At 59.5% G+C, this 13,687-nt stretch overlaps 1 protein-coding gene across 12 annotated transcripts in view; it reads right to left on the reverse strand.

Moving 5' to 3' along the window:
• Window positions 1-977: 977 nt before the first annotated feature.
• TNK2 (tyrosine kinase non receptor 2) overlaps window positions 978-13,687 on the reverse strand; it is a 39,948-nt gene continuing 27,238 nt past the window's right edge. For 3 of the 12 annotated variants that reach the window (XM_065942413.1, XM_065942410.1, XM_065942408.1), the window contains exons 7-16: window positions 12,982-13,108; window positions 12,438-12,584; window positions 12,262-12,356; window positions 7,267-7,461; window positions 5,936-6,027; window positions 5,262-5,381; window positions 3,279-4,624; window positions 3,082-3,177; window positions 2,788-2,915; window positions 978-1,773 (exon numbers count right to left, since the gene is read on the reverse strand). In XM_065942413.1, coding sequence (XP_065798485.1) covers window positions 1,767-1,773; window positions 2,788-2,915; window positions 3,082-3,177; window positions 3,279-4,624; window positions 5,262-5,381; window positions 5,936-6,027; window positions 7,267-7,461; window positions 12,262-12,356; window positions 12,438-12,584; window positions 12,982-13,108 — 2,353 coding nt within the window. In that variant the 3' untranslated portion in view covers window positions 978-1,766. The other 9 variants (XM_065942411.1, XM_065942415.1, XM_065942414.1 and 6 more) reach the window with 9 other exon arrangements.

The raw sequence follows: 13,687 nt of genomic DNA on the forward strand, positions 1-13,687 counted from the left end.
GTGCACACTCTGACTCAGAAGCACAGCTTCCAGGAACTCATCCTTCAGATGGCCTTGCAAGTGACAGATAACCCACATGTGCCATTTATTGCTGCAATGGCTGTAACTGCAGAGGATTGGGAACAACCAAATGACTCGCCATCCAAAGGGGACTGGTTAAACAGAATGGTTCAGGCGTATCCACGCAACCCTAGACAAGACTGGGGAAGCTCTTTCAGTATGGCTAAGGAGCTCTTCACAACACTTTAAGTGGAAAAAAACAAGAAACACACGGAAAACTGAGGATAAAGGCAGCCTCTGAAGAGGGGAGGTGGCAGCTGGGGTGGGAAATCTCCCTGTATACTCCTTAGTATCTTTTGAATTTTGAACCAAGTGAATTACTAGCTATCCAGAAAAAGAAAATTAAAGTATTTATACATATTGAGGCCTTCCATGCTTAACAAACAATAGGGCTTCCCAGATAGTGCTGGTGGTAAAGAATCCACCTGCCAATGTAGGAGACGCAAGAGACACGAGTTTGATCCCTGGGTCAGGAAGATCCCCTGAAGAAAAGGGCACGACACCCACTCCAAAAATTTTTTTTTTCCAGTATTCTTGTCCAGAGAATCCCATGGATAGAGGAATTGGTGGGCTATAGTTCACAGGGTTGCAAAGAGTCGGACATGACTGAAGTGACTTAGCACGTGCTAAAAAAATTTCTGGCTTAGATAAAGCTAATTGAATTACTGTCCTCTGTCCTATAGTATATCCTGCCTCACAGAACTCGAGATAAAACTTAAGGGACACTGAATTAGGTGGGTTCTGTCCTCAGCCAGCCCAGGAAAGGGAGAGAGACTTCTTAGGGTCAAAGAGGCCTGTACTTCCTCTTCTTCATCAACAGATGGCGCTACAGGGGCTGCTGCCTGGGACAGATGGCAATGGCTGGGGAGCCCTGGAGCCTCGGGCAGCTGACAAAGAAACAGGCAGACACAAATAAGTAACATAAAATAGAAACTAACTTTATTTCTCTGGAAGAAGCAGATATTCATAGCTGGGGCAGCAACTTTGGCGACAGAGGCTGGTGGGAAAACACGGGAACAGCACAGGGGAAGAGCTGGGTCAGAGAGGAAGCACTGGTGTCCCTCCAGGGCAGCTGCCCCCTTGGTCTCCTTCCAATCCTGGGCCCTTGGGCCCTGGTCCCTGCCAGAGAACGATCTGGCACCCTAGCTCTGCTACCTGAGCCACCTCAGGCTATTTTCAGGCACAAGATCCTAAGACCGGCCAAGTCCCATAATACGTCCATGGTGAGCCCACATTCTGTTCGACAGGGCTCGCTGGAAAGGGCCTAGCCCTGTGAAGGGCCCCCATCCACTCCCTGGTCCACCTCTCTGTATGGCCAACACATCCTCCCTGCCCAAAGTCAAGTCTGGCTTTCCTGCCGGCAAGGCCTGGCCACACCCTTTAGCCACAGGCTCCACCAGGGACTTAAGCCCAGAGGCAGGTCAGCTGTAGGGCCTGCTGAGGCCGACCCCAGACTGCCTTCAAGAGGCTCCCTCCTGCACCTTGGCTGGGGCACCAAGGGCTTCTGAAGCTGCAGGGACAGCACTGGGGGAGGGAGGGACAGGCGGGGCGGGAGTCCCAGCTTCCTGCTGCCGTGGCCTCGCTCTGCCACTGGGAGCCGTGGGTGCAGCAGGTCTTCCAGGCCTGGCAGGGAGTCTCGCCGCCCTCCTCAGATGGACAAGCTTAAGTGATTCCTTCAGGGCAGATCCTCTGGCTCTTCAGGCATCTCAACGCCTAAAGGATGGGAAACAATCAGAAAGCCCTCCCTCAGCAGGGGTCAGTGCAACAGAGGATGGAAGGTCCAGGGTGAGCAGGTATGAGAAGGCCTCTTGGTGCTGGCCAAATGGGTTGATAATAGGTGGTTCTGAGCAATAATTTTGGAATTTATCATCCTGGATGCCTTCTTTAATAAGCTAATTGTGTATCAATAACTGATGCAAATGAGTAAGGATACATTGTGGTTACAAGGTAACGGTTAACATTCAGTGAGGTGTCCTGTGGGCCAGACACTTGCTGTGTGGTATGACAAAGGCATCCCTCATTAATTCTTCTAACCACTTCTATGAGGTTGGAACTAACATTGATACACATGTTACAGATGAGTACCCTGAGAGATCAGCAAAGGAGCACAAGCTGACACCATATGTGAGCAGGGCACTGGGCTCCAACCAGGCTGTCCTGCCAGGGCTCTCTTGACACCCCACGCCCCGCCAGCACCTCCCAGGGAAGAGGTTCACTTTCGACTCAATGAAACTTTCATTGGTATTTATACTCTACATCAAGTTTGCTGTTAATATACATCTATATATTTTGTCAGATTACATATAAATTTTTTACAGGAAAAATAATGGATTTTTAAAATTAGACATTCTTTTAAAAAGGCATTAAAGCTTTAGGTGTTATTTTAAAACTGAAATAGGAAATGAGGAGGTGAGAAGTATTTGTCTAAATTATTGGATCCTAAACTGCTGCTCGCTAGAGCCTGATTAGGAAGCAAGCCCCCTGCAACCAGAGTGGCTCCAATTCCTCTTACTCATTAGTTTTCATCTGAACAAAAGCTATGAAGTCAAGACAAATGTGCTTAGGAGAAACTGTTTTCCTCGAGAACTGCCTGTCTCGTGGGATTGGGACCCCTTCCCTCCTCCTGGCCTGGAGCCCTGTGTCTGGCCGTGCAATGCTGGCTACTCCCAGGGTGGCTGCTCCGGGAAGCCCGGGGATAGGAAGACGGCGGATGCAGGGTTTGCTCACTTGTGGTGGGCAGGGCCGCAGGAGCCCAGCAGGTGGCAGCCAGCCTGCTCCAGGTTCCAGTCGAACATCTCCAGCACGTTGTGGCACTCGCCTCGTGGCCGCAGACCCAGACCAAAGAGCTGCTCCACCTGGGGAGCAGAGGGTGGTGCCATGGGACACACTGGGGCCGAGGGGCGCTGGGCCAGGGCGGGGCGGAGGAAGGGGGGTGAGGGGAGGGAGGGAGAGGGTGGGAGCAGAGCCGCAGAAGAGTCTTCAGGGTCCCTGAAAGCCAGAGCGGGCAGGAGGTGGTGGTACCTTCAGATACTGGGCAGCCCTCTGCACGCTCCAGCTGTGGCTCTGCAGGGCCGCCTGGCACTCCTCTGTGGTCACCCCATGCACCATGGCCTGCAGCTGGGCACACCACCCCCACCCGTCAGCACCACTCGGGCCCTTTCCTCTGGGTCCCTTGGGCCCCCACCCCTTCTCACCCTGCAGCCAGACCCACTACTCACCATCTGGACTTTGTCTGCAGGTCGCCCAGCCTCTGGCCCGTCCCCGGGGTAGCCCCTCTGTGGCAGCCGAGCAGTGGCCCTCAGGGCGGATGGCCGGGCCCCTGGGTTGCTGTTGTTGGTGGAGAAGTTGGCCTTGGGGTCTGGGGCAGCCTGGGGCATTGGTCGAACAGTAGCAGTGGGGGCGGCTGGGGCTGGGGTGCTGGGAGGGGGCAGCAGCAGGGGCACGGGCATGGGTTCTGGCTCTTTGGGGCTCTGGGCCTCATTCAGGAAGCGCTGGTAGCGCTCCAGATAGGGCGGGCGCTCAGGTAGCAGGTAGTAGTGGGTGCTGCTGACCTTCTTCCCATCTCGGACGATGGGCAAGATGCAGGGGCCAGCCCTCGGGCCAGGTGCCTGGATCACCTGGGGTGTGGCATACTTAGGGTCTGAGGCAAAGCTCTGGGTGGTGGGCATGGTCTTCCCAGGTGAGCTGGAGAGCCGGGGTGGCAGCGGGGAGCTGCCACGTGGTACCAGGGGGCTGGGAGTCCTGGAGCCTTGTGGAGATAGGGGCTCCCGGGGAGGCACCCGGGGAGGGGAGGCAGGTCCGGGCCACCGGCCCGTCTCCTCCTCGCCTGGGGGGGCCGGAGACAGCTCACCACGTGAGCGCGTGGGCCTCGGGGGGATGGGCACCCGGGGGGGGACCTGGGGCTTGTCGTCACCCCCGGGGCTGGGCAAGGGGACCAGAGAGCCAGCAGGAACCTGCAGCTGCCGCATGCATTCCTGCTGCAGCGCCTGGAAGATCTCTGCAGTTTGGGCCGAGTTGGGTGGCTTGCCCCCACCCTGGGGTGGGAGGAACAGGTTGTCCTCCAGAGGGGGGAGGAGCCTCGCCGGCTCAGGCACAAAGGCGTAGTTGGTCTCGCCCTGGCTGGGCTCAGCAGAGACCCCGGCGCCCACTAGGGTGCTGTTGATGGAGCAGACCTCGAAGTCATCCTCATCCTGGGCCACGTCGTCGTAGGCAGGAGGCGGGGGCAGCGGGCGGGCATCCCAGTCCACCACAGGCGTGGGATGCAGGGGCCGGGGCAGGGCCCGTGTAGGGCTCTGCGGCGGGGTCTTGTCCAGCAAGGAACAGGCATCCATGGCCAGCTGCGCCAGTGAGGGGGCACAGGGCCGTGGGGCCAGCACAACAGGCTCCTCGCCGAAGTCGATGAGCGTGACCTCGCCGCCACCGCGGCCAGCCTTGGTGCCTGGCACCCGGGCCGAGGGCTTCGCGAGCCACAGCCCACGGGGCAGTCCTGGCTTTCGCAGGCCCAGCCTCTTGAAGTCGCTGGACAGGGGGTCTTGGTCCTCACTCACGGGGTCGTAGGTTGGTTCTGTGATGGAAGGGAGAACCCCAACAGGGAGGCAGCGTCAGGCAGGTGGATGGGGAAGACAGCCACGTATCTCTACCAGTTCCCAATTCCCCCAAAGGGCTGCCCTCAGCCACCAGAATTCTCCGTGCACACAGACACTTTTCAAACAGGAGGGGAGAACCTGCCCTGGGGGTTGGCAGCCCTCTACAGGGGCCAGTGAGCCCCTGCCTCCATCTCAGCTAGAGCAAGCAATACCCCACATCTGCCCGCTTCTGATACCCTCTCCATCGACACAAGACCCCAGATCCCTGTGGGCCCTGGTTAGCAATCCCTACCCCATTACAGCACACCATTAGTGCAGGCAGGGGCTATGTGCCATCTCCCACCGTCAAGGGCAACAGGAGTCATCTTTAGAGAGGACAGGGCTCCCGACAAACTGGCACGAAAGCCCAGACACAGCTTCTGTAGGTCCCGCAGGAAGTGAGGCAGGGCTGCACAACGGTGGGCAGAGGCGGGGGCGGGCACCAGGATCACACTCTTATTCCAGAAGCCTGGGCTTTTGGGGGGTGGGGGGAGAGGCAGGCATGCTGGGCCAGGTCAGTCGCAAAAGCTCACAGCACACACCCACCTCCCCTCCCACCCAGCCAGGGCTCTGTACCTTCCAGAAGGAGAGGAGTGAGAGGAGAGAGGGGGCGGGGGCGGGGGCCAAGGCACCGGGAGCAGCCCCACTTACTCTGAGTGAAGATGGCAGGCTGAGGAGGGCGAGGTGGAGGCTCCCCTGCAAGAAAGGCCATGCGGAGAGTAGAGGGGCAGAGCAGGAGAGGAGGACAAGGAAGGGGAGACAGAGCCAGAGGGGAGGGCAGAGTGCGGGGGGAGAGAGAGAGAGACAGTGAATAGTGGCGAGTGAACGCACACACCCAGCAGCAATGGGAAGCAATGGGGCGGCAGGATGGGAAAACTGTGTTCCGGACCCCCAGGCCCAGGATCCGGGAGATGGATGAGGCTCCCAGCCAAGATGGAGCCTGGGGGGTGGTTTTGGCTCAGGAGAGGAGAGCAGGATTAGGGGGGAGTGAGGAGAGCCAGGATCTGAGCATGGCGGGGAGGAGGAGGGGGAGGAGGGAAGCGGAGAGGGCAGGCCAGCACTGGCCAGACTGACGATGCCCACCTCGGCGGATACCACTGCCTCTCACCGCCCGCCCCACGCCCCGCGGGAGCCAGGGACACAGCTGTCCCCTGCGGCCCTGACCCAACTGGCTCAGGGTAGCCCGAGGAGGCAGCACGTCTTCCTGGGTAGCTGAGGAACTAGGGAACTAAGGGTTTGGGGGCCCTTACTTTTCACCCTGCCCAGATGCTGGGTGGGTCTGGATGTGCTCAGTTCCACGCTCAGCAGGTCGGGAGGATCCATGGGGTTTCCCAGATACAGTCTGTGGGGAGAAAAGCAGGTCAGAGATGGGTGCAGGTAGGGTGGTGGCAGAGAGGGCACCCTGGGGGAGTTGCTGGGCCTGTGCCCTGGGCTCAGGCAGAGGACAAAAGAGTCCTGTCCAAGCCCCTGGCGGACGGAGGTCTGGAGCATAAGAATTCTGACTCCCAGGCGCTCCCTTCCGTAGATCTAGCAGTAACCAGGGGAGGGTGCCGTGGAGAGGGGGCAGAGGCAGAGGGCAGAGAAGAACTTCTGAGCGTAGGCTGAAAAGTCTAGGATTGTATGGGCTCCAAGTACTCCCTGAAAGGGTAGAGCTGGCCCTCTGCAACCCCTGCAGCATCCCCACCCCCGCTCAGCAGCCACCAGCTGGCACTCTCTTCTCTGCTGCCAGGCCACACTGCCACGGCCGCCTTCTGCAGGGGGTCTGCAACCCCAGCTCTCTCAGGCCCTCCCTGGCTCTTGCGAAGCGAGAGCCCTGGCACACTCCCAGGGCTCAGTGTCCTGGTGTGCAGAGTAGGGGGTGAAGGGCAGGCTGAACCTCGCCCCTCGGGACAAGGCCGGTCAGAAGGTGGAGAAGAAAGCGCTGCTCGGAAGCCCAGTGAGGCTGGCACAGAGGCTTGGAGGCCCAATGGGAGGAGATCCAGGTGGCTCCCTGGGTGGAGCCCTCAGGAAGTGACTAATCCTCCTGTGTGTCTTCCCCAGATGTCCCTAGATGACTTCATCCTTTCACTTAAAGGAAGCTGAACCCCCTCCCAGGTACAGAGTAAGCAGGGTGGGGTAGGGTGGGGAGAGGGGCAGAGGGCTCCGAGCTGCTGCCTAAATTCCCTCTGGAGTGTCCCTGCAGGGAGTTTTTCTGCACCTTGCCTCTCAGGCCTGAGCCAGCAGCTCCCATCTCTAGGACATGGGTGCTTCCAGCAAGAGAAGGGATACTGCCACCAAGTACTGGGGATTAGGAGATGCTTCCTTACTAACCGCTTTCAAAGGCTATTTCCAAGTCCATTTTCCTAAGGTCAGTTTGCCAGGGGAACTTAAGAGGCCCAGGCCCTGGAGGCCCTTCCACCAAAGGAAGATTTGGTCTAACCTTTGAAGCTCCAACCTCAGTTCTGCCTGCAAGGAAAGGCTGCAGGACAAGAGACCCTTGGCCCAGGGTTGTAATGGGGACCTTGGAAGCCTGGAGAGCCTGCGTGCCCAGAGAAGACCTGCCGGCCCCGAAGCCCTGCTGTGGGGCCACACCAGTACTCACTCATCGATCTTGTCAGGGAAGCCCCAGCAGTGGCGGGGATCACTGTCGCCATGCCCCGTGTGGATGAAGCTATTCTGCAGCGGCTGGCTGATGTCCTGGGCTGACAGGCCGGCCACAGAGGTCACCACGTTGCGAGGGAAGGGCCCCACGCACAGCGTCCGCGTGTTCTGCCCACGCCACCAGTAATTCTCAGCCCTGCCCAACAGAGGTGACATGGTGAACGCCAGGGTGTGGTGGAAGGCCCTAAGGACAGGACCCTTTTCATACCAAGCTCTCTGCACCGTGGTATCCGACTACCTCAGTGGAAAGGAGCACCAGGGTGAGGACCCCAGGATCAGAGCAGCCCGCCTGCAGCCCCCCAGGATCTGCCGCTCACCCAGTACAGGGCCTTGCGTTAGCACAGAGCCTTACCCTAAGCGACTCAGATGGGTCAGACAGCTTTTGCTCCAGTTGAGAAATAAGGAAACACATTCACACAAGTGACACAACCTGCCTACAGTTACCAAACAGAGGGCAGCAGGATTCAAACCCAGTTGTCAGTCTGTGAAGCCAGCACTCTTCCCACCATACCACCTCACCTCCCTCCTCCCCTGGCCACCTGATTTCACTCTTCAACCTGGTTCCAGGAGCTCTAAGCTGCAGGGGCCCAAAGGAGCACCACGGCCTTAGTGGGTTGGGGCCAAGTCCTCCAACCACATCCTATCTCCTGCAGGCAGGGAGTCCTTCAAAAGTTTGGAAGCACCTGGAGCAACCCAAGGTTTACGTATCTCCAGAGCCTTCCACTCAGAGAAGGCAATGGCACCCTACTTCAGTGCTCTTGCCTGGAAAATTCCATGGACAGAGGAGCCTGGTAGGTTGTGGTCCATGGGGTTGCTAAGAGTCAGACACGACTGAGCGGCTTCACTTTCACTTTTCACTTTCATGCACTGGAGAAGGAAATGGCAACCCACTCCAGTGTTCTTGCCTGGAGAATCCCAGGGACGGGGGAGCCTGGTGGGCTGCCGTCTATGGGGTCACACAGAATTGGACACGACTGAAGTGACTTAGCAGCAGCAGCAGCGCCTTCCACTACCACCTACCAGGACTGTGGGACCCCTGCTCTTGCCCTCACCCACCTCCTTGCCTTAAACAAGGGGTCCACAGGGACCCCAGCCTCCCAGTGTGTGTGGACTGTGGGACCACCAGCCCCTCACTCTGACCTCAGACTCTGTTGGCACAGCCTAGGTCTGGGCATGGGATCAGGGGTGGGAGCTGGCCAGGTGGGCAGGAAAGAACAAAGCGCCCTCTTGGATGCTTCGAAAGCCAAAGAGTCAACAGCCCCAAGGCTCTTGCACCTGCCGCTGAGATCGTTCACACTGAGGACAGGCTCAGAGTCCAGGCTACGGCAGAGGTGGTAAGGGCCTCCTGCAGCTGTAGGGGGGGTCCATGTGGTACCAAGCTGCGTCCCTGCATTGTCAGCCCCCACCCGTACAATACCTTTCCACGCCAGGGGCGTAGAGCAAGGTTTCCTCCAATCTGCAGCCAGATCAGGGGGTGAGGGGAGGTGGAGACAGGAAGGAGGCAGTGAGGCCCATGAGCACAGCGATCCTGGGGGAGCTAGGAGGTGCAAGGGGAGGGCTGAGGGCCCAGCCTCCTTGCCAACAAGGCTGCCTGCCCAGCCACCACATACACAGCAACCCTGTGATTACCGCCCTGCCTCTCGGGGGTGAGGGCAGGAAGGGAAGGAAGAAGAGAGGACAACACCCGGGAAGGGACAAGGCCCATCCGAAAATAGCAGGGCCATTCCAAGGGGAGGAGCACCTCCCCTCTCCACCCCACCTCCAGGCCGGCTGAGGCCAAGGAGGCGTAGTGGGGAGGGGCTATCACCCAGCCCACGATGCTGCCCTCCCCCCAACACCCACAGGCCCCCTGGGTCTCATGGGCCCCTCCACGGAACAATCTCAGACACCACACCCAACAGCCGGATGCTGGATTCTGCTCTGCACACCTCTCCAGAGATGCTCACTAACTGCGCTGGAGAAACAGTGCAGAGTGGAACAGACTCACACCCAAGGCCGGGTTTACATGGGAATCATGACCACGCAGGTGGGCAGGTGGGCACTCCCTCCACTCCCTTCCTCTTGCTAACAAAGCCCCTCACCTGGGAGCCTCCTCTGGACCCACCTCTGAGAGGGGAGAGCAGAACTGAGCCTACCTTCCTTTGTTACCTGTATGGCCAAGGCAAGAGCTAGGCCTAGAAGGAAGACATCCTTTGTCACTGCTGGGAGTCCTGACACCAAGTCTCAAAAAAGGCTTTGCCATGGGGTGGGGGCTGGGGGGAGTGCAGAGTATGTGTAGGAAACATACTTGGGAACCACATCCTAAGCACGGAAGCAGCATCCTCCCAGGGAGAGTCAAATATAACTCCAGAGGTGACCAAGGCTACGTCCCACTGCCCCCAGTCCCCTCCCCGGCCCTCCCAGGCTCAGTGGCCCAGGAGAACCAGGTCAGCCTTTCCCACCCAGACTGCTCTGGCCACACCTCCCTTCAGCCCAGAGTCTCCATGGCAACGGGAGGGCCAGTTCCTAAAGCAGACCAGCATCTCCAGCAGGATGGCCTCACAGCATCCTGGGACAGGCGAGATGTGAAGCAGCAGCCAGGAACCAGGGCCTGGGTTAGGGACCCCTGAAGGCTGCCCCAGTCCTACTGGGGACCAGTCCCTGGAAACCTCAGTCCCAGCCTAGGTAGCCTAGAAATGGCTGACAAACGTGGCTTAAACAGCGCTCAAAGACCACCTGAGCGCTTCTCTCCAGGAGTCCCCAGCAGTCCCTAGCCTTGAAGGACAACACAGCCTTCGCTTTCTCCTCCCTCGCCTACCAGAGGAAGGAGAGGCTCCAGGCACCAGCCAGGCCAAGGACCAGCACAATGGAGTTCAAAACCTCTGTTCCCCTTCTCTGGTTGGTGAAGACAGAACATCAGAGTTCTGTCAGCCATCCTAGCCTCCAAAGAAGACCCACTGGAGAAGAGCAGTCTTCACCCATCCCTCTCAATCTAGACAGAGCCTCGCGAGCTGGGCTCACAGAACACCTGGTGTCTTCTCTCTGTTCACTGCCTGATACTTCAAGGAGCACTGAGTCTAAAGAATTGGTCAGAGTCAGGGGTAAGGGTGCTCCCAGACTGTGGCTAGGAGACAGTTTCGGAAAGAAGGGATCCAAGTCTAACAGAAGAGCACAGATGTGAGACAGCTGAAAGCCAGGCTGCTGGGGGAGAGGACGGAGAAACAGACTGAGACCCATGTGCACAAACCCAGACCCAAAGGGACACCCACAAACAGACAGCCCATCCACCCGGAGACATGGAGACAGAGCCAGCCAAACAAACACACTCGGGTCCCGAGGAAACAAGGGAGCAGTTCAAGCCCTGGTACCACCGACACACAGGCCCACTCCCAAAGCCTCACCGGCTGTCGTGCCTCCTGCCCTCACCTCCCACCTCCTGAGCAGCTCCAGGGACCAACGGTGCTGTGGTCCAAGTCGGGCTGGTGGCCCCGGAGGAAGAGCCCAATGAGCCCACACTGGCAGGCTGCGGCGGTGGAGCCAGAGCCTGGGACGGAAGGGCGGGGCGGGGCCCGCCCACAGGGGCCTCCCAGGAGGAGCGGCTCCCCTGAGCCTCCTGTTCCCCGCCTCGCTCCAAGGGTGACCCAGGGTGCCAGCTTCAGAGACACAAGCCCCAGAAACACACCAAGTCCCTGAGTCACCTCCTGGGGAACACTGGGCCCTAGCACATGGGTCCTCACTGACAGCAAGGGCCTGGGGGAAGTAAAGGCCGGGGGTCTACAGGGCAGAGGAGGGTGTGGGCCCAGGGTTCTGGCATCTGGAGGAGGGAATGGCTGCAGGCTCAGACTCCAGCCCAAGGTCCTGCCCTGTACCTCCAGGAGGGCCTTCACCCTCATCTTCCAATTTCCAGAACCTTCCCCAGACTGCCAACCCGGAATGCTGGCCTGGAGGGAAGATGCTGGGGGTCACAGGGGTGCAGGTCACGCTCCTCCACAGCCAGTTCAGGCTCTGGGCCCTGTGTCGTCAGTCTGACTCAGACCCAGAAGTGCTCCCTTCTCAACAAACACCCATGAGCAACAGAGTTTCTCCAAAGGCCCCAAACCCCAAACCTGAAGTCCATGTAGAAAGGGCTCTGTGGGAAGCCCCTGCCCCCCATCCCTACCCAGCTCTGAGTCAGAGGAGCTGGGGGGTGGGTGTGGGTGGTACAGGGCATTTCCTCACCTGCTCCTCCACACTCAGCCCCCACCCCAAAGGCACCTCTAGCCTGCCCCACCCCAATCGGTTCCTCAGACACCCCAGGGATCAGATAACAGAGGGTGGGGTGAGCAGGGGGGTGGGGCCTCCTCCAAGGCAGACCCGCTTGAACTGCGGGGGCTGCAAGTAGAAGACATGACTCAGAGGATGCCGCCTGCGGGCAGACACGTGCTGCCAGGTGTGGGGGTGGGGAGGAAAGAGACCCTGCGAGGGCAGCTGGGGACAAAAGGCCCAGCAGAGGATGGAGGGGAGCCCTCGGAGGGAGCTATGGCTCAGCGGAGGGCAGAGGCGGGGCTGCTCTGGGCTACTGCAGGGTGCTCAGGTGAGAGTCCAGAGTCCTCATCCTGGCCGGAGGGGAAGAGGAGGGCGGGAGAGGGTAAAAGGAGCCCCCGAGTCCCCAGTTGGGCCCTAGGCCCTGATGCTCCTTCCTACCCACAGTGGCAGCATGGCCCTGACTCACAGAGCCGCAGTTGAAGCCTAGTGGGCAAAGGGTGAAGGAGGCTCCAGGTCGGAAAAGCCCTTTGTATGCCTCGGCACCTGCATACTTCACTCCTCACACTCAGGAGGGGACCCAAGCCGCCCTCAATCTCTCCGCAGGAGCCAGGGTGTGGCCACAAGAGCCTGAGGGGCAGAGGGGCTCTCAGGCCCCAGACCCCTCCTGGCTGAGTCCTTCAAGGCAGTGGGACGCAGACCCCACGCTCCCTACCTCCCCTCGATGACGGTGATGACGTCGTTCATCTGGATGTGCAGCTTGTCAGGTTCTTCGAAGTCCTGAAGGGCCCGCATGTCGGTGGGCTGAGCCTGGGGGAGACACAGGTCACTGCCCGCCCCTGGCTGACCTCTGCTTAGATACCCCCGCCCTTGTGGGCAGACCTGCCTCACCTCCAACAGGAAGTCCCGCAGGGCCACAAAGGTGGGTCTGTCCTCCGGCTTGTGAGCCCAGCACTGGACCATGACATTGTAGATGTCCTGGGGGCAGTCCTCGGGCCGCGGTAGACGCTCCCCCTCCTTGTCAATCTTATGCAGGATCTGGGGGTGGCGGGCAGTTTGAGGACAAGCAGAGCACCTGGCTCTTCACCTCCATCTTCCCTGTCCCCCAGCCATGGAACCACTGGAACCACAGTCTGCCATGCCTGCACTGCGAAGACCTGTGCCTGATCCCCAGGCCTCAGACCCTGACCTCCAGGTCTGCAGCCTCCAAAGAGAGGGCCGTGGCAGACGAGGACAGTGAGCAAGCCCAGGCTGGTCCGTTCCTCACCACTGGGGCCACGCTCCCTGCTCAGCTCTCTGAGGGGCTCAGGCAGACACAGCGCACTGCACACAGTGATTCCAACAGGTGAGAGTCAGTTCCAGCTGGGCCAGGTGGAAAGCCAGCATCAAATCAACCCCCGGCCACCCGGCGGGGAGCACCACCCAGCCCCCTCACCTGACTGCCATTGAGGCCGATCCAGGGCTCCTGGCCATAGGTGAACATCTCCCACAGTGTGACCCCAAACATCCAGGTGTCGCTGGCGTGGGAGAAGGTGCGCGTCTTCAGGCTCTCTGGGGCACACCTGGCAGAGGCAGGGGTCAAACAGAAGGTCTCTCAGAGAGCCCTCGCCCCTGCAGCAGCCCCAGTGGACCCCAAATGCTCCTGCACAAGCATGCTGTTCCCGAGAGCCCAGGCTCACAGCAGGCGCTGGGAGCACAGTGTGAAGTGGACAGGGCAGGCCTTCTAGGCCATGGGGTGCAGTCGTGGACCCAACTGCCTCTGCTCAGGTCTTTTGTACACACGCAGCCTGGAGCAGGAAGAGGGGGGCATTCCCACAGGAAAGCAGAGCAAGGAGGAGGGTCAGAGGCTCCAGGAGGGGCAAAAGGGGGGCAGGGATAAGATCCCAGGCTATTTTCTAATTGTGGTGGGAGGATGACAATTTCCAGATTTGGGGCAGGATCCTAGGATTTAGGCCATTTCAGCAGGAAGGTGTGGGTGGGAAATCTGGACAGGGCCTGAAGAAGAACCAAAAAGGGTGGGAAAAGGCACAGTGGTGTCCCCAGACGTCCCCACACACCCTCCGGGGCGAGGAAGAAACATGCCACTGCAGTGAAGCCAGCAATGGGTAAGCACTCCCGGGTGAACTGCTGTACCGGAAGTG

This window comes from Muntiacus reevesi, chromosome 8 (genome assembly GCF_963930625.1).
Source record: "Muntiacus reevesi chromosome 8, mMunRee1.1, whole genome shotgun sequence".
Classification (NCBI taxonomy): Eukaryota; Metazoa; Chordata; class Mammalia; order Artiodactyla; family Cervidae; genus Muntiacus; species Muntiacus reevesi.